The sequence below is a fragment of the Typopeltis vanoorti genome, chromosome 10, assembly GCF_054136105.1.
Source record: "Typopeltis vanoorti isolate ZY-2024b chromosome 10, IOZ_Tvanoo_1.0, whole genome shotgun sequence".
NCBI lineage: Eukaryota > Metazoa > Arthropoda > Arachnida > Uropygi > Thelyphonidae > Typopeltis > Typopeltis vanoorti.
The window spans coordinates 120,379,348-120,401,365 of record NC_143558.1 but is presented as its reverse complement, the minus strand read 5'-3'; the positions used below and the strand labels follow the sequence as shown (position 1 = coordinate 120,401,365).

The window sequence follows — 22,018 nt, the reverse complement described above, 5'->3', positions numbered from 1 at the left end:
TTCCTTGCATCTTCTTTCCACTTGAATTTGTGCACATTTTAATGTTGGAACATGGTGTTAGTAATAACCAGTCCATGTCCTGAGCAGAAATACAACAGGTATTTGCCATTATTATTAGATTTGCTCTTTTCTCCAAATTTTCCCAAAATATTTTTATATGTCTGACAATCATTTCCTACTCCGCTATTTAGATCCCCAACAAGGACCAACTTTTCCTTTTTCATTGTGTCAGTTGCTTTTTCTAAAGCATCAAAATATTTTTCCACTTCTACCTTAGTAGAACTTTCTGTGGGACCATAGGCAAAAATAAGTCTCAATGTTCAATTCCACATTCTGATATTAGCCCACATCACTCTACTTGAGACTGCCTGCCATTCAAGAAGATTAGCCTCATATTTTGTGTTGAATACTATGGCTACTCCTTCTTTTCCTTGATTGTCATTGCCTGAATATAACATTTTGTATTTATTGCTCAGAAAGATCTCACCAGTTTTGGTCTTTTTTGTTTCAGTCACCCCTATTATGTCAATCTGGTACTTATCTAATTCCTCAGCTAGCTCCATTTCTTTGCCATTTAGGCTTCTTATGTTGATATTACCAATCTTTATCTCTGGTGATGTTGAGTTGGGGTGTGCTTTCAGATTTGTTCCAGTAGCTGACTTTTCGCTGTTTGTCCTGGTTCTCTGGTGAAAACAATGGGGACCTTGTTTAACTGGGCAACGCCCCATCCGGCATGAAATTTTGTCATGTTGTACCATCATTTTTTATTTTGGTTTAACCAATAAGAATACAATTTGGCTGGCTAAATCCTAAATTGCCAGCCCATCCTCGTTCATTCAGTGTCCAGGGGGATACCCAACAGGGTGCACCAGGAGAAAGTGAGGATTGGACATTAGTTTTAAAGTATAGTTATGGCCGCCCCTATTTGGTCAGAACAAGCTTGTTCTTCCTGACATTTTGCTTTGCTGCAACAGATTACTCAGATTAACACTTTAAGGGAAAGATAAAATTTAAGTTCTTTCTCAAGAATTCCTACATAAAGTTTATCAAAAGATTTGTCTAAGATATTTTATATGTTGTACCATCATAATAGGATGTGCAGTTTATGCCATCCTCATGTTTGGTATCCAAAAGACCTAATGGAGTATACTACTGAAAATGAAGATGACACGCTTACAAACTAGAAAGATCATCAATCTGTGTTTCTCATAACCTATCTCCCTACCAGAATACCTAACAATCCCTCCAATTTGCCAACAAACTTGACCTTTTCTTAACAAGATCCCCTTCAAAGTATACTGTGCACACCATTTCTCCTCTTGGTAGATCAGATCACAACCTCATACAAGTCTCTTTTGCTACACACTTACCTTTCCCCACAAATGGGATGACCTCCACAACTTCTATTCCTCCCTCCCATGGTTTGACTACTGCCTCAGTTCTTCTGATTCAAACACCTGCTCAGACCAAATAACAGAAATCATCCTCACATGAACGAAGGCTTTCATCCCTTATTCCACTCCCAATTCTCAGCCATCCAAGCCTTGGTTTTCAAAAAAGTATGTTAACACACTAAAAGAAAAAACCCTGCATACCTACAAATGGCTCAAGACCAAAATTCCAACTGCTCATTCTGCCTATACAGCAATAAAAGAATTATCACCAAATCAAAATCAGACTTTGAAAGGGCCAAATGCAGCAAACTCACCTCCTTCCCAAATGGCAGTTGCTCCTTCTGGGTTCAAGGCAATTTAGGTGCAACTTTTGTCCACCTAGGTTTCCACCATCCTCACATCTGAATGGTAAAGTGCTTACCTCACCCAAAGACAAGGCCAACTTACTGGCATCACTCCTCTTCCAATTCCTGCATTGATCATCTTGGCAAAATTCCCTGCGATCACCAAGAGCAGCTCTCACTCTCTTTCTTCATGCCACCCATAGTTTTCTGCCAGAAAGAAATCCAATGAATCCTTAATAACATGAACACAAATAAGGCATCTAGTCCTAAAGATATTTTTCCCACCTCTTGTGTTAACAAATTGTGCCCCAGAAGTAATGCCTATCCTGTATTACCTCCTTAATCTATCCTTGGATTAGAGAACAATGTTGGAAGTTTTTTTTCACATGGTTAGACTATAAATTATATATTTAGTTTAATCCTTTATCCAAGTGTAGGCAAACAAAGTTTGCATCTGAAGTATCTTCAAGACTGGGGAAACTCGTGGCAAAGGTGGACAAACTTCTCATCACTTGCCTTAGTATCTCTCATAATGCAAAGCACATCTCTTTGCGGATATGTATAATGCTATGCATTAAGTGAAGGGTCACTACCCAGACCGGTTTCGACCTTTATTGAGGTCTCTTAAATGGGAACCAGACCTAGTCTGGCTCCCATTGTCCACAAGGAGATGTGCTTTGCATTATGGGAGATATTACGGCAAGTGATGAGAAATCTGTTCACCTTTGCCACAGTCCTGAAGATACTTCAGGTGCAAACTTTGTTTGCCTACATTTGATTAAACTAAATATATAATTTAATCTATCCTATTCAACTGGAATCTACCCTACAACATGGAAACAGGCCTACATCCAACCATTCCAATGAAAGATGATAAAAGTCAACAAGCCAATTGCTCTCACTTTTGTTCTCTCTCTAAAATTATGGACAAGGTCATCATCAACCAACTCTTGAACCACCGAGAGACCTACCAACAAACCAGTGAGTATGGATTCTGCCACTTGCGATCTATAGTTGATCTTGCTTTCACCACCCACATCTGGACTCAAGCCAAGGAAAAATTTTGAGAAACTCACATGGTTGCGCTCAACATTTCAAAGGCATCTGATTGGATTTGGCACAGGGGCCTACTTAGCAAATTGCCATCCTATGGCCTGCCTTCCACAGTCTACAACTGGGTCACCAAATGTCTCGCTGGTTGCTCACTACGTTATTATGGACATTTCCCTACCAATGCAGGAATACTCCAGGATTGTTCTTAAACCCACTCTCCTCCTGTAGTATATAAATGACCAATTCAGTACACATCTTGGTTGATGACAGTATGTGCCATTCCTCCTTTTCATTTGAAAAACTGTGTAGCTTTAGAATTCTCAATATCCATTATGACCAGTGGCCTGAACTCCTAGGTATGTCCCAATAGGGCAAGGACTACTTTGTAGACATCAATGCCACCGAAACTCAGTCCTGTCTGACCTCTTGCAAGAAAGGACTTTACCCCCCCCCCCTTACCTTCAGTAATACTGAGAAACCGAAACACAATCAGATTTCCCTCCTTGCACTGACCTATGCCTCTGATCTTTCCTGGTACAGACACATTTCAACTATAGCTTCTGCAGCAGCCAAAAAGCTTGGTCTACTTTTTCAGACAAGGCATCACTTACACCTTCACAGCTGCTAACTCCAAATCTCCCCAACCATCGAATATTGCTCCTATATTTGGGGTGGTACACCAAAATCCTCTTTAAGTTTGCTCGATTCTAACCAGAAGAGGACAATCCAACTAATTAACGAATCCTCTCTCATATATCATCCACGTCAACCCCCCCCTCCTCTCAGAGACATTCAATTTCTGCCTTGGCCTCTTCTACAGACAATTTCTTGGAGAGTGCTCTATTGAATTAACCACTATCTACAACTTCCGCCCAAATCATTAGAACAAGAACCACTGCTATCCAACACCCTTTTACACTCCATCCCGAATCCAACCTCATTGTCTTCTCTTACATTCCATCTACTTCTGTTCTTCGGAACAGTCTCCCCCCTCTGCCTTCCCCGAAGAATACAACCTTCAGCTATTCAAACAAAATGTGAAACAGATTCCATCTTTCCTCTTGCCCACACACTAATGTGCTTACAGGTCTTGTGGTCTTTCACATGCGGAGCAGATAAATAAAAAAAATTAAAAAAAAAAAAAACAGGTCTCCTACATGTTATCAAGCTTCAATTTTGAAAGAAGGCCCATTTAGCAAGGAGCCCAATCTGCCCATTCAACATGCATTTGGAAATAAACGTCCTTAAGAAATATTCACTATAATGAAATAAAAAATAATGAGGTTGCTGTATTGTGTGATAAGCATTTTAAAAGTTACCTAAAAATTAACAATTTGATATTTATACAAAATATAATTAAAATAATCCTAAATCATCACATAATAAATGAAACCAAGTTAAGAAAAAATCAAAATGTCAGCTTTCTTAAAACATTTATTGATATGATGCTAACAAACTTGATTAAATTCAACTTTAATTATAACCATACACAAAATATATATCTGCATTCAATACATACATACCATATTTATCCATATCAGGTAAATTAATCTCATCACAGAAAAGCACAAGCCACTTGCCCAACTGAATTGGTGAGAGCACTACGCCATTTGGAGTACGTCGGTATTCACAATAGTGATCAAATGTTTTCAGCAGCAATTCTGGTGTTGTGGCACTAGAGAAATTAAGACCAACAACCTATTGGGGATAATTAAAAAAAAAAAAAAAAAATATATATATATATATATATATATATATATATATATATATAAAGGGTGAAAATGTACAAGGATAATTATACTGAAGAATTTTAAATGTAAAAATAAGGACGAATAAAAACAAGTAAAATCAGAAACAGCTTTAATTTAAAAGCTGTAATGTTAGATTTTCAATTATTAAAAAATGTATTTGACTGCTACTGTTACCTGATTATTTCCTCGTATTGTAGTAAAAATGTGATCTAGGATTTTGAGATAGTTAAACAATCAGTTATTTTAATTAAATATACTGTTATTCTTATTAAAATTATATTCTACAAGTAATTATGTTCTTGTTTGTATCCTTTACTGAAGTATGAGAAATAACTTCACAACTAAGCTACACTGTGTATATAGTAACAGATGACTTAAATTTATTAAGTGGGAGCTAGAACATGATCTAGCTACAGTCACATTCATGAAATATGAATGAAGTCAAAATCAGTATGGGTCATAATCATTACAACAAGAAACAATGCATGGCAATATTGCTGGCCTGGTTCACCAAGAGTTTAATGTTCCCATTTCTCGAACCAACATGATTTGGATCCTACCACTTCAGGTGAAAGATGAATTTCATCACCTGGTGATGAAGCCACTTAATGGAGGTCTAGAGTGACACTTGAAATTTTTCATTATTTCATTTCTAGACACAGGAAAATAAAGTTTCTGAACTACATAAAACAAATAAAATATCCTCTACCTGTGGTGCTAATGTATCATGTGCTTGCAACCTTCCGTAGGTGGGAGTCATACAAAAAAATGTCCAGAAGGAGGCATAATGGTATACTTGGGCAATATGATGTCAAGTCATATGCCCATACATGGGCAGTCTGGACATCAAGTTATTTCAGTGGCAACTTATTTGTCTAGCCTTACGTAAAGCATAAAAACAAGAATTCCTTGTTAATAAACATTTATTTTCTAACCAAATGAAATGCTAATTACATTGTTTACCTTATTTAAATATATCACAAGCACATTACATTTGCAATTATTTCCATTATAATTCCTATAATTTCTGAGCAGACATTACACTACTACAGAATCCCATGAGTTGCAATATATGACAAAGAACTCTGATTCTTCAACAGTGCAGCTTTCCACTACATAATCACCAGCACTAATTGAAAAATCTACACAAACAACAGTTTACCAAGGCTTGAGAATTGAGGTAGGTGAATTGAAAGCTCTCAGCATATTGTTCAGAATTGATACACACACACACACACACACACACACACACACACACACACACACACACACACACACACACACACACACACACACACACACACACAAAGAAACAAACCGCACTACATAATCTACATGGTATGCTGAAGTTATTGGTCAAATGTTAAAACTATTGGCCTGATCTCTAGTGGGAAAAAAAAAAAAAAAAAAAAAAAAACCTTACTACATCAAAGCTAAGAATCCTGTTATTATTATCTATTAGGTTACAATATTAAATTAAGCTAGAGAGCAGCATGTGTGTCCAAATTTTGGGATTTTATGCCAATATTATTGTTAATGGTTAGGGTGGTTAATCAAAATTTTACAGGCTTCTTTAAATTTCTGTTCATACTAAATTTTTGTATGATGTAAAGAACAAGTACTTTTCCAATCAATTTGGTATAGGGTTAAGAGCATGATATGAGAGGCCTGCTTCACCAAAATAGTTAAATTTAATGTGTCTTTTTTTATATATATTTTTTTAAAATTTTTATTACAGATAGTGATTGTACGTCCTGTTTCCCCAAGGGTGAGTCAATGGGGCAGATGATCCTTAGAGGATCATCTGCCCCATTGACTCAAGCGTGCTTTGCTTTGCACAAGACACATATTTCATAAATTTGACATTGTTCCTTATACCACTAAGATGCTTGAATGTGTCGTCTGAACTTACAGATTGCGATTCCATAAATCTTGTTAAAATATGTAAAGCACTTTCTGCTTCACACCAGGTAACGATTTTCTCATCATTGCTATTTTCTTCCTCGGAGTCATTACTACTATTCTCTTCTTCTGGTGTATGAGAGATTTGTTTTAAGATGGCATGTCTGTCGGTATACCCGAAGTTGCGACGCCATTATCAATGTCTATAAAATTATCAATCTCTGCACACCTTTCAAAATTGTCCAAGTTTCGCGCTTTTAACCACGCTGATAATGGTAAGTTATCCTCTTCATCTTCTTCAGATTCGTACTCGTATTCTGCAAGACCGGCTTTCTTAAAACAGTTTTCGTAGACGATGACACCAAATTCCAAGCATCACTCATTAAACGTATTGCGTGAAGTACACTGATCTTCGAGTTGTAAGTATATGCATTTTCCGTGGATTTTTCTCTGCGTTCTATCAGTTCCAAGACTAACAGACGACGAAAATGGGATTTAAAACATCTAATTACGCCTTGATCAAGTGGTTGCAAGACAGATGTCACATTCGGTAGCAAAAAAACAAGTTTTATGTTTGTTAAATTAGCCATTACAGGATGGGCAGGACAGTTATCTATCAATAACAAAATTTTCCGGTTTTCACTGCGAAGATTTTTATCCCACTTGCGAATTTCATTTTCGAAAATTGAAGATGTCATCCAGGCCTTCTTATTTGCTGTATAATCAACAGGAAGTTTCTTTATATGTTTTTAAAAAATCTAGGCTATGCCAATTTTCCAATTACAAGAAGCTTTCTTTTATCGCTACTGGTCATGTTCACACAAACTAAAACTGCGAGTCTATTTTTGATAAGTTTTCTGCCAATGCACTTTTCGTTTTTAAATTGAAAAGTTTTATCGGATGTTAAATTATAAAAAAACCCTGCTTTGTCTGCATTATAAATGTTGTTGTATCCATACCTTCGTTTGATGTCCGGTCATACATTCCTGATCCAGTAAGAAACAACATTTTGTCAATGGACAACGCCTCGCCACTTACTTTTTTATTTAAAATTGCTATAACCAAGTAGAACAGCAAATTTTTCGGCTTGAACTTTCAAAATTGGTCTGCTAATAGGCAAGCCAGCGGTTCTTTGCACTTTAAACCAGAAAAAGAAGTGCCTTGTCAACGTCACTTTTATTACACTTAAGTTTTTTACACTTTGATAAATTGTTTTCAAAAGCTTTCAGAGTCAACTCGTGATTCTTCCAAATTGTTGATATTGTAGATGGGGACAAACCATACTTCTTTGCTACTGTCAGATTTGATTGGCCATTTTCCGCCTCCCGTATAATTTCTACTTTTTCGGAAACTGATAAAATTTTCCGTTTGACTCCTGACATTTTTCCACAACCAGAAAATGCATATGTACGAAATGTCAGTAAAGGAACGACTAATGTGTATTATTCGTTCGTTATTCCTGTGAAATGAATTCATAATTAACATGAAATACATACATTAAATCAAATGTAATTCAAATATACCGTCAAAATTATTCGTTATAAACGTGAATTCGCTGTAACCGTGATCGTTATAACCGAGTTCCACTGTATATTATATATATATATCCTATCCTAATTTACGCTTATGCATAGACATACACATTATACCATGTAGGTATTCAGAACTGAAATCCTATGAAATAGATCGGTTACTACTTATTCCTGGAGGTGTCCTCCAGGAATAAGGAGTAATGAAGAGGCGTATTTTCTCTGGGCCAGTTTTTGCCTATTCTGAGGGATGAAAAACCCAGTACCTCCATACGAGACCAGCTAACTCACCTTCAGTCGAAAGATTAAAGGTGAGTTAGCTGGTCTCATATTCAAATTAACCCACTACTTCTTCTTTCACTATGCCTTATCCCATGTTAAACGGGGTCATCGCACCGATCTTTAACCTTCCTCTTCCAAGTTCTCCGGTCTAGGGAGTACTTCGTACCCCATCCTTTCTCCATAAGATCCTCTGTCACCTTATCCCTCCACCTGATCTTGGGCCTGCCTCTTTTCCTCCTTCCCTCCAACTCCATATACTCCACTCGTTTACAACATACTCCTCATCCTTCCTATCTACATGTCCAAACCACCTCAGCCTACTTTCTTGTATCTTCTTGTCAATTGGTCCACCTTAACCGTCCCTCTGATGTAGTCATTCCTTATCCTGTCCTCCTTTGTCACACCACTCATCCATCTCAACATCCACATCTCCGCTACCTCCATCTTACTCTCCTGTGCCTTGGTTATAGGCTACGTCTCTGTACCATGGAGCATCGCCAGCCTCACCATCATCTTATACAGCTTTCCTTTCCTCTTACAACTCACTCTCTTGTCGCACAGAACCCCGCTCATCTTCCCCCAATTCATCGAACCGCATGTTATTCGGTTATGTATTTCCTCATCCAAGTCACCATTCCTCTCGACAACCGACCCAAAGTACTTGAATTTCTTCCCTGAAATTAGCCTATCACCCTGGAGTCGTATGGCCATATCCTCGTCACTCCCTGTTGGCATATATCCAATCTTCACCCGGTTAATTCTCATGCCTTTCTCCACTCTTCCAGGGTATTTTCAAGCTTCTCTCAGGATGATTCGCATAGAACAATGTTGTTGGCAAACAGCATGCTCCATGGTGCCTCCTTCTTGACATCCTCCACTAGGACATCCATGACCAGGTCAAAGAAGTAGGGGCTCAGAGCTGACCCTGAATTATTTTGAATATATATATACATAGAAAGTATTTTACATTGGGTAAAATACTTTTATTTTAAAAATTACTAAAATCTTGGTATGTCTAGCCTAGTTCCCACTCATGAGATCTCCATAAAGGTCGAAACAGGTCTGGGTAGTGACCCCTTGCTTTTAATACATAGCATCATACATCTCCTCAAGGAGATGGGATGTGCATTAAGGGTAAATATTAAGAATAGTGATCAGAGCTTATTCTACCTTTACCATGAGTTGCCTTGACTTGCACTACTTTGAGGGTCAGCTAGACTCGTAATATGTGCAGGCGCAAACTTGACTTGTTTGTCTGTTTGCTTACTTGGGAAATGGTGTAAAACCAGGTTTAAAATAGCTTGGTATCTTTAACATATATATATAAATATTCAGGATGGTTGCATCATGAATATATACTGAATGACATTCTGCAGTCAGTCATTTACTGAATAACAGACTGCAAATAAGTGAAGAATGGAGAATAGACTTACAGCCAAAGAAGAATGAAAAGAAGAGCAGAAAAACTGACATATATCAGAAAGTACATGAGCACAAACGTAGCATTGTGCATGTCAATATCTAGATGTAATATCATCATCAAATTCCTGTCATGTACCCTCAAGGGGTCTACAGGATATAACAGTACTACATGAAAATTTACATCATTACTAATTTCATATCTACAATTTTCCTCCAAATCAGTCTGTTACTTGTCAAGACTCCAACATTATCAGATCTTATATTTCTATCATCTAAGGCACTTTGTACTGTATCAATCCACCTATATCTTCGTCTTCCTCTGGGTCGTTTTGCTGACAACCTGGCAGAGAACACTTGTTTTGCTAATCTTTCCTCGCCCATTCTGTTTAAGTGACCATACCACCTGAGATTAGCTCTGCTAACGCATTCCTAGATGCTGACAATGTCAAGTTCTTTCCTAATATCCTCATTTTAATACAATATTGCCATTGATGCCATCTGTTCACGACCTAATCTTTCTCAGGATTCTCATATCTGCGGCCTCTAGTCTTTGGTCAAGTGTTTTACTTTTGACCCAGCTCTCAGATCCATAAGTTAAAACTGGTTTGAACACTGTCTTGTATACAGCTAATTTAGTGTTCCGACTAATTTCTCTCTTATTCCATAGGAATTTATTCAATTGACTTCCTACAACCATCATTTTTTATTTTGGTTTAACCAATAAGAATACAATTTGTGTGCAAAGATAAAAAAATCAGAACTCCCTGGTGGACACAGGAAGTTAAAGAGGCAGTGAAGGAAAAGAAGAAAGCATATCAAAAGTTCCTGGCAAATAAGTCAGCTTTTACTCTTACAGAATACAGAGACAAATGTAAGAAAGCTAAACAGTGTGTAAAACTAGCTAAACAAAAGTCATGGGAAGACTTTGGCAAGAATATAGAAAATAAATATCAAGAAGGTGGTAAAATATTCTGGAGGTTGTTGAAGAAGCTTAGGAATGGAGGAAAGAGTGCTGTAAAAGGAATTAAAGATGATAAAGGTGAAATGAAAACAGGAGAAAAAGATATCCTTGAAGTATGGAGTAATTACTTTGAAAAACTGCTAAATGAAACAAGCAGTGATGACAGCACAGTGATAAAAAACACTGACCAGGCATGCAGTCAGGAATACATATCCATACTTGAAGTAGAAAAAGCCATCAAAGGCTTGAAATGTGGAAAGGCAGCAGGAGTAGATGATATTCAACCAGAAATGCTGAAGTATGGTGGTATAAGAGTCTTACAGTGGCTGCACTGCATAGTTCAGAAAGCCTGGACAGAGGGACGAATTCCCGATGATTGGAGTAAAGCTCTCATAGTACCCATATATAAAAAGGGAAATAAAACTGAATGTGAGAATTACAGAGGTATTTCCCTACTGAGTGTTCCTGGCAAGATCTATGCAAGTATACTTGAGAAACGGTTGAGAAGAATTGTGGAAGAAAAGCTTGGTGAAGAACAAGCTGGATTCAGGCCAAATAGAGGCTGTCAGGATCAGATCTTCACTTTACGACAAATAGTCGAGAAAGCATGGGAATATAACAAAGATCTGTATTTGGGTTTTGTCGATTTGGAAAAGGCATATGACAAGGTGCCAAGAGAGAAGCTATTCAATACGCTGCAGTTATATGGTGTCAATGGGGCATTATATCAAGCAATACTAAGTCTTTATTTGAGTTGTGAGTCAGCAGTTAGAATTGAAGGAAGTAGAGGAAGATGGTTTAATGTTAAATCTGGTGTGAGACAAGGATGTACATTATCCCCTCTGTTATTCATTATCTATATGGATCACATTATGAAGGAATGTGGTATTAAACCTGATATCAAAATTGGAGATGTTAATGTCAGCTCTTTGCTTTATGCGGATGATGTTATACTTCTAAATAAATCTGCTACAAGTCTGCAAGATTCTCTGACTAAATTGAATAGCTGTTGTAATAGATATGGTATGAAGGTCAGCAATAAAAAGACAAAGACAATGAAAATAGGCAGAATCATTGAAAATGTCAACTGTGTTGTGAATGGAGAACCTGTGGAACAAGTAAAACATTTCAGCTACTTAGGCACAATTTTTACTGAAGATGGTAAACTAAATATAGAAATAGACAACAGAATCAGCAAAGCTGGTATCGTGGGAAGTCAATTGAATAAATTCATATGGAATAAGAAAGAAATTAGTCGGAACACTAAATTAGCTGTACACAAGACTGTGTTCAAACCAATTTTAACTTATGGATCTGAGAGCTGGGTCAGAAGTAAAACACTTGACCAAAGACTAGAGACCGCAGATATGAGAGTCCTGAGAAAGATTAGAGGCGTGAACAGATGGCATCAATGGCAATATCATATTAAAAACGAGGATATTAGGAAAGAACTTGACATTGTCAGCATCCAGGAATGCGTTAGCAGAGCTAACCTCAGATGGTATGGTCACTTAAATAGAATGGGAGAGGAAAGATTAGCAAAACAAGTGTTCTCTGCCAGGTTGGCAGGAAAACGACCCAGAGGAAGACCAAGATATAGGTGGATTGATACGGTACAAAGTGCCTTAGACGATAGAAATATAAGATCTGATAATGTTGGAGTCTTGACAAGTAACAGACTGATTTGGAGGAAAATTGTAGATAGGAAGTTAGTAATGGTGTAATTTTTTCATGTAGTACTGTCATATCCTGTACACCCCTTGAGGGTACATGGCAGGAATTTGATGATGATGATGATGACTTCCTACAATACCAGTTTGTTGATTCTGTTTTCTATTTAAATATTTAATTTACTATCTTCACTTGTCTTTGACTTTTTATTGCTGACCATCATACTATATCTATTACAACAGATATTCATTTTAGTTAGAGAATCTTGCAGACTTTTAGCGGATTTATTTAGAAGTATAACATCACCCGCATAAAACAAAGAGCTGAGATTAACATGTCCAATTTTGACATCATGTTTAATAACACTTTCCTTCATAATGTGATCCACATAGATAATGAATAACAGATGGGATAATGTGCATCCTGGTCTGACACCAGATTTAACATTAAACCATCTTCCAGTACTTCCTTCAATTCTAACTGCTGACTTAAAACTGAAATAAAGACTAAGTATTGCTTGATATAATGCAGCATCCACACCAATTAACTGTTGCGTATTGAATAGCTTCCCTCTTGGCACCTTGACATATGCCTTTTCCAGATCAACAAAACATAATTACAGATCTTTGTTATATTCCCATGATTTCTCAACTATTTGTCGTAAAGTGAAGATCTGATCCTGACAGCCTCTATGTGGCCTGAACCCAGATTGTTCTCCAGCAAGCTTTTCTTCCACAATTCTTCTCAATTGTTTCTCAAGTATACTTGCATACATCTTACCAGGAACACTCAGTAATGACATGCCTCTGTAATTCTCACATTCAGATTTATTTCCCTTTTTATATATGGGTACTATGAGAGCTCTACTCCAATCATCAGGAATTTGTCCATCTATCTAGGCTTTCTGAACTATGCAGTGCAGTCACTATAAGACTTTTATATCACCATACTTGAGCATTTCTGGTCGAATATCATCTAATATTGCCGACTTTTGATGGCTTTTTTTAATTCAAGTATGGATATGTATTCCTGACTGCATGCCTAGTGAGTGTTTTTTTAGCACTGTGCTGTCATCACTGCTTGTTTCATTTAGCAATTTTTCGAAGTAATTACTCCATACTTCAAGGATATTTTTTCTCCGGTTTTCATGTCACCTTTATCATCTCTTACTCCTTTTACAGCACTCTTTCCTCCATTTCTAAGCTTCTTCAACAACCTCCAGAATATTTTGCCACCTAGTTGATATTTATTTTCTATGTTCTTGCCAAAGTCCTCCCATGACTTTTCTTTAGCTAGTTTTACACAGTGTTTAGCTTTCTTAAATTTGTCTCTGTATTCTCTAAAAACACAAGCTGACTTATTTGCCAGAAACTTTTGATATGCTTTCTTCTTTTCCTGCACTGCCTCTTTAACTTCCTGTGTCCACCATGGAGTTCAGATTTTTCTATCCTTGCAGAGAACCTCACCACATGCCTCTCTGGCTGAATCAATCAATGTTTTCTTCAAGGCTTGCCACTGAATCTCCAAGGTTTCGTTGCAGTTATCAAACTCTTTCATTTTTTTTTCAATAATCTTTGTGCATTTTAGTTTACAGTTCACATCTGAGAGCTGCTCAACTTTTATCGCTTTAAAACTTTCTTACATGTTATTCTTTTCAATATGGAATTGAATTTTATCCTGCTCAAGACTAAATAGTGATCACTCCCAATTTCAAATCCTCTGTACACTCTGGTGTCCTGCACCAGAGAGAAAACATCACTATCAACAATAGCATAGTCAATGAGACTTTTCTCGTTCCTTGCCTCTTCTCTCCATGTGAATTTTGATCACATTTTTATGTTGGAACATGGTGTAAGTAATAACCAGTCCATGTTTTGAGCAGAAATCCAACAGGTATTTGCCATTATTATTAGCTTTGTTCTTTTATCCAAATTTTACCGAAATATTTTTTTATGTCTGACAATCATTTCCTACTCTATTTAGATCCCCAACAAGGACCAATTTTTCCTTTTTTTATTGTCAATTGCTTTCTCTAAATCCTTAAAAAAATTCCTTCACTTCTACCTTAGTAGAATCCTCTGTGGGATGACTATAGGCACAAATAAGTCTCATTGTCCAGTTTGCCATTCTCATATTTGCCCACATCACAATACTTGAGACTGCCTGCCATTCCAGAAGATTAGCCTCGTATTTTGTGTTGAATACTACGGCTACTCCTTTTCCTTGATTGTCATTGCCTGAATATAACATTTAGTATTTATTGCTCAGAAAGATCTCACCAGTGTTTGTTTTTTTTGTTTCAGTCACCCCTATTATATCGATCTGGTACTTATCTAATTCCTCAGCTAGCTCCATTTCGTTGCCATTCAGGCTTCTTATGTTGATAGTACCGATCTTTAACTCTGGTGATGTTGATTTGGGGTGTGTTTTCAGAATTTTTTCAGTAGCTGACTTTTCGCTGTTCGCCCTGGTTCCCTGGTGAAAACAATGGGGGACTTGTTTTCACAGGCGACGCCCCAGCCAGCGTGAAATTTTGTCATGTTGTACCATCATTTTGTATTTTGGTTTAAGCCAATAAGAATACAATTTGGTCGGCTAAATCCCAAATTGCCAGCCCATCCTCATTCATTCAGTATCCTGGTTGATACCTAACAGGGTGCACCACGAGAAAGTGAAGATTGGACATTAGGTCAGAAACCCTGGTCAGTTCTCCGCATTCCTTTGAACGCTGTGTGGAGGTTTCCTCTCAGTTATACAGCTTTGACCCTTAAACGTCCCTAGATCTAATATTGACATTTTTATTACATAAATCTAAAAGGCTGTGAGAAGTAAGCTACTTTGCACATGTATCTTTGCACAATTTACCTCACTGCTTGTTTTCCAGAGATATTTAAAGTAAGTTGACCTGGAAGTGTGATATATAGCAATGACTTCTTTACTAAAATATACATATGGAGATTTTTATATCAATAAAATTATTGTATTGTTTCAATAAATGAATTTTATTTAAAAATGGAAGGAAATAAAACATACCTCCATGTCAGGCAGTGACCTCAAAGCACTGAAGAGTGTCATTGTTTTTCCAGATCCTGGTGGACCACAAAGTACTAAAGGTTTATGCTCTGCCAGCCAAGTATACAACAGTGACTCATGACGTACTGTATCGAGTGTAGGAACAACAACATCAGGAGCTGCAACTTTATGAGTTTCAACTTCAATTTGTGGAACTTTATTCTGCCATGCAGCCCATTCTCCACTCAGTGAAACCTAAAATAAATATCTATAACCTGTTAATACTAAAATCTTGCTTTACTACCAGATAAATAATGTGAATATAAAGAGTAGTAAGCAAAAGAGAAGGGAAATGTCCGGAATAAAAAGATTAACAGCTAAAATCATAAAGTTAGCTTGCCAAGGTTTGAAAATTTAGATGTAACAAATGCTGTTTTTTATATATATATATACAGGGTGTTCGGGATAAATTTGACATATTTATAATTAATTATATTTTTCCGTAAGTTACATGTATTAACACACACTTCTCTTCATGTAAAAGTTTGGACCCTTCTTCATTCATATACAAGATGTCAGAAAGGATGGATAGCTGGAACCCACCTGAATCATGGAAGAGAATAACTTGTATCATGATGATTCGTGCCCGCCATCAAAATAAGGATATTACGACTGCTGCCCAATGCTCCCTGAATACAGTAAAAACAATCAGGCATGAACTAGAGACTTGCAATGGTGACTACGAGGATGTAACAAGAAGAAAGATCCCTAGCAGACGATCTGATTGCGTTCGTACAGCAGAATTCCTCGCAAATCTGCAGGAACAGGTGTTGAAGAACCCTGGCATTGGAATTCGGGCTTTGTTCGTGGAGTTGCTAACTGTAGTCAAGCCCTGGATAACAAGGGTAGCCAATGGTAGGCCGTATGTATGGCAGCAGGATTCGGCCCCTTGCCACACCTCTGGGAAAAGTCAAAAATGGTTGTCTGAAAATTTCTACGACTTCACCAGTCCAAATGTTTGGCCTCCAAACTCCCCAGACCTTAACCCCATGGATTATTTTGTATGGGGCGCAGTTGAAAAAGACACCAATCGCACTTCCAGTAATACAAAAGCCCAGTTAATGGATAAAATTAAAACAGTTTTTGCGGCCCTTCCCAGGGAGACTGTAGCATCAGCTTGTTCGAGGTTCCGAAGCAGAATTGAAGCTGTGATCGATGCTAATGGTGGTTATTTTGAGTAAATCTTGTTGATAGTATTGTAATTAACTCTGCCTGTAATGTTTTTTTGTCAATTCATTAAATTTAATAGATACAAAGAAGATTTTCTTTTTCCTTACGAAACTGTCAAATTTATCCCGAACACCCTGTATATATATCAGACCAGCTACCATGTAACAAATCCCAGTTCCTCCAGGTAACCCATCCCACACATGCCATGAGAAAAATATGAATATTCTATGTTTCATAAATACCCCTAGGCCACATGCCAAAGTTCTAATCACCTGTCATAGGGTTCCTACTGCAAGACCCCCTCCGCTAACTCATATATCATGTTCCCTCTTCATCTATACCTCGAACTGTAATTACCACATTCTCTCAATCTGTTTCCTAAATATGTGCAATTCCATAGGCAGTTATCTTGGTTATCTGACAATATATGGCATTATTATATGGAAGTGAAATTTGGGCAATAAACAAACAAGATAAACAAGGAATAAAAACAAGTGAAATTAGATTTATGAGAAGAACTGCAAATAAACATTATTAGACCAAAAAAGGAATGAAGATATTTAAAAAAAAAAAAACTAAAAAAATCAATAGAAGAAAAACTAAACAATTATAAACAATAATGGATAGAACCTGTAACCTGTTCTGACGCCCGACATCCTAAACAAATACTAAAATATAAACCAACTGGAAAGTGAAGGTCGGGTAGACCTCAGAAGAGGATACTGTATATAATGCGACCAGAACAGACCAATATGGTCTATACCCGTAATCAGCATTATGATGATGACCTGACGATATACCTTTAACTGTTTTCCACATCTCCTTGGAATCCAGGCAATCATATTTGCACTATGTACTCAAGTAAGAACTTATCAAAGACCATATGAACTGCTTATTCCTAGAAATGTTCTCTTCAACAGTGAAATTATCTGATGCCATTCACCATCATAGCAATGCAATCCTAAATTTTAATTTTTTGCCCACTATAACTGGCTAAGTCTCTAGCTTCCTTGACTAGTTGCAGCAATTGCCAACCTGTAGGGTTGAGTGGCATATTTAGCATATTTATTCTCCAATTAATAGGCTGTGGGTTCAAGCCTGTTAAAATGGCATGAAAGTTTGTGATTGTGTTTAGGTGGGAGATGAATTTCATCTCCTGATGTGAGCCCACGATCCTGCTTATTGGAAGCCTGATGCATCTTGAAAGTTCCATGTTTAGCCTCTAGAGCAGAGTTCAGTTTCTGGACAATGTAAAATATTCTTAGCCCAACCATGGTACAAATGTACCATAGGTTTATGCATGTTTCATGGTTTTGAATACCTATCCCTTTGAGCTTGTATAACAATCTCATGTGGAATCCAGTTCAGATGCCTTGAAAAATTCCAATATACTTGCGATATATCCATTCATCTTATCTTGCTCTGATTATAATACAACAGAATTCAAGCAGACTCCTAAGACCTATCCTTTAGCAAAAGATCATGCTGTCCTTTCTTAAACATTCTAAAGCTATCTATGCATTTTAAGATATGATTCCCAACTAACCACTCCAATATGTAGATCATACCAGGAATGCTAATTGGTATATGATTCACCCCATTAGTCCTAGCCACTGAAATAATAGAATTACTTTCTTTTCCTTTTACTCCTTACGAACCATGCATGTGCTGATACTCAAGTTGAACAGCAAAGATACAGGCATTGCCAAATCTTGCATATTACTTCATCACCCATGTCAGTATCCCATCCAATCTTGCTACTGTTCAATCAAGCTCCTACAGAGTTTTAAATCTCTAAACTCATCTACCTCTATTCTTTCATCCACTCCCTTCCTTTGCATCAATTGAGCTAATGGGTCAGTCTGAAATGTATACTTTACTAAAGTAAATGCTTAACTAAGCTATTTCAAGTGCATTACACAGTTTAACTATCTTCAGTGATATTCATCCTTTTTCTTATTACATAGTGATAAAATTCTCTGCGACTTCTCCAGTGGCGGCCCATACATAAGCACTGCGACCCCCCCAAGGAAAAAATGAAAAAATTAAATTTTGTTTTGTGTTTATAAATAATAACAATGCTTACAACATTATATAAATGCAATACAACATGTTAAAGGTAACAGCTTATGTTTCGACAGTGATTGAATAGTTAATAATTGGAACTGTATGATTAACGCTTTAGATAAGGCAACAGATACACTGCAATCTAATGCAGTGTCAAAATTATCATGTTATATCACGTTCAACCAATCACGGCCAAACTTGCCGATATTTGTTTACGCTTCTCACTGCACGTAACTAGTGAATCTGACACTGCTCATTGGTCAGTGTATCGTATGCTTGCGGAAGTTATTTCTGTGAGATATGAAAGAGTGAACTATTTTTTGCAAATCTTATTTTATTTTGCAAAAATAACATATAATTATTTATTTATTATAGATACAAGGCTGAATTATGACGAGTGTCACTGCTGAAAATATGAAAAGAATAATATTTTTTCAATTATCGTTACACGAAACAAATGCACTGCGATCTAATGCCGATATTCATTTGCGCTTGTCACTGCTATTGATACGAAACTTTTATTATTGGTGTTGTCGTGATAAGGATGAAATATTTTTAATAAGTAAATTTATTTATTAATAAATTCATTACTGATTAGGAAAAAAGTTTTTTTTGTATATGTAGCACCCCCACTTAAAATTTTTTACCAGCCGCCACTGGACTTCTCTCAATCTGAAAAGGTTGAGAGAAGCTTTCAGCTAACTTCTTTTCATTAGAATGATTTCTCCATCCTCACGCAGTCCAACTCTCCTCACCTGCTCTTTGTACTGCTTCATCACAATAGAAGCTCCATAACATTCTCTTTTTAAATAACTCCTGCTTCATAGCAATTTATTCTGTGACAACATTTCAAATAATTTTGAAATTTTGTCAAATGCAGCTTCCATTAGACATCCTGGATACTTCCCAAGAACGGAACATCACATTGCCTTCTCAGTTTATTTTATTCATGTGCTTCATAGTTCCCTTCTTACTCAACTGAGTAAGAAGAAGATCTCACACGCATTATTACCTCCCCCCAGTCAGTAGATGACAGGAGTTCTCATTCAAAAACAGATTTCTCAGATGCCAGTGATGCCAGTGGTGAGCAATAATGGGCTCACGCAAGCCCCTTATAGCTAAATTTTTCTCAAATTTTCGAGCCCTTTATTCTTTTTTATTTTTTCAAAAAAAAAAAATTTTTTTTTGAAACATTAAGCGACAACTCATACGGTAACCTAACAAAAATTAGTCTATTCGGCAGTGTACAGATGATTTGGAATTGTTGTTTCAACTCCTCTATAACAAATGCGCCCAAGTTTGAAAATAAAATAAAATAAGCCCATGCATTGCTATCCCTTCTCCCTTCTGGTAGTCAATCGTATGGTAAAACCAGTAGCCAATCATGTTTTATAAAAGATTATAAAACATTTCATTCTTATTATATTTTTGAGAGTTAAAAAATGTTTTTCTTATGTAAGATAAATTAACACAGTTGTACACAAGCTGTATTAATAAAAGTTTTGTTGTGAAATACATTTTTTTTTTTTTTTTTGCTCGATGATACGAGCGAGCCCTTTGTTAAAATTTTCACAGCTCACCACTGAATACAATGTTCTTATACCATAAGTCCCATTGCATGGTGCTTAAGATAGTTAATCCCTTAGTAACTCTATGTAATACTATATATATATATTCCTCCCTCCCCCATTTTCCTGATATGCTTTCTCTTCATTCCAGTCCAAATCCCCATAGCCATCATCCAAAATGATTGTCCTTGTGTCCAGAAGATTAATGTTTATGTAGTTCACAGTAGTCTTTACACCAAAAAGCTTTGAACCTATTTATAACATTTCAATATTTTGATTTAAGATTTTGCATGCAGGCAAAATATATAAAAATGAATTTAATCAGTGAAAACAAAATAAATTACATCTCTTCTGAAAAATTAAAACAGACTGGTCTGAGCTGAGAAGAGTAAAGTGTGAGATAAGAATCAGCACAACTAAGTGAATGAACAGGTGTAAGGGGAAATTTAAGGAAATTCTGTGATAAGAGGAGTAATTCATAAGAGTATGGTATTCTTTCCCTGGTGTGAAAATAATATTAGTGAAACTTTAAGCATGCAAAAAAGTGGAAGTGAAAGTAATTTATTTTGACTGATCCTAATGACTACAAGGTGAAAAATATTGCACAAGAGAAGATATGAAAGAATTACTGGAAGTAAAAGAAGAGGAGAGATTGCAAGTCAGCTATCATGTTATGATAGAGGTGAGCTGAGAAGGCCAATGTTCTGAAAATGAATCAATGCACAAGTTGTGCAAAAGAATTATATATTGCTGAAGGACTGCATTAAATGGATTTGGAGTTAGGTAGCCAGAGAAGAGTCTGCATGGTTAGCCTAGTGGCTTTGTGATTTGCAACCATATGCCTGGGGAAGGAGTGTCCTAGGTTCAATTCCTGTCGATGACGTGAGGAGCTTAAGAATCTTCCTCAGCCAAAGCCAAGTTAGCGTTCTTGGGCCTGGACAACAAGGTTTCTTCCGCCAGTTTACCTGGGATTTTTCATCCTGCAAGCAAGCAAACCAGTCCCATTAACATGGATTACAGCCATGAATACTACCCTTAGGGGGATACAGCAAGGAGTGACGAACCGGATGCATTAATTTTGTCATGACCTGTCCTAAAGGGATGGATGAGATCAATCAATCAAGAGAAAGCTTTGTTCACTGAGAATGAGTAAAAGCAAAGTCAGGAAAACTAAAGGTAGATTGGAAATGATATCAGAGTTCTCAATAAACATCAACTACGCACTGTATTCAGACTGTGTGTCAAATTAGCAACTCTCATACGTTCACCCAAGACAGCATCTCTCCTTTATCACATTCAGGAGTCTACGAAGTACCCTGCTTATGTGATTAAGCTTACTACGGTCAAACAGGAAGAACTGTGGAAATCATCAGTGAACATAAGATACATCTGGGACTATCCCTATGATAAGTCAGGCCTAGCAGACCATGCTTTGGATACCCCTGCACACAGGATCAACTGGAAGATAACAAAAGTACTTCACAGAAACCTTGAAACACTCTGAATCTTAAAATATAGAGGGCACCTAAAGGTGCCCTCTATATTTTAAGATTCAGGAATATGTTTCAAACATAGAGGGCACCTAATTAGTACTTTTGTCTTTGTGTTGTTGCTACAATTTTTCAAACTAGTCCCATTATTACATCACGTTGTTGTTGTCTCGCATACTGTGACAAACTGTGTTTTGTGCTCTGAAGATGCTGGTTATAACACCAGCACTAAATCAATAAATAATTATTTATTGATCTTTCTGTGTTCTGATATATTACCATCAAAATTAGTCAAAAGGATTGAAAAAGTTGGTTGATACGGATAAGAGGGGATATGATAGA

The 22,018-nt window shown here is 36.8% G+C and overlaps 1 protein-coding gene across 1 annotated transcript in view; it reads right to left on the bottom strand.

The window, feature by feature from the left end:
* Window positions 1–22,018, bottom strand: part of Dhc64C (dynein heavy chain, cytoplasmic) — a 1,087,706-nt gene that overhangs the window by 544,116 nt on the left and 521,572 nt on the right. The window contains exons 46-47 of the mRNA XM_090398628.1: window positions 15,343–15,576; window positions 4,315–4,489 (exon numbers count right to left, since the gene is read on the bottom strand). Coding sequence (XP_090254754.1) covers window positions 4,315–4,489; window positions 15,343–15,576 — 409 coding nt within the window. The remainder of the gene's footprint in view (window positions 1–4,314; window positions 4,490–15,342; window positions 15,577–22,018) is intronic.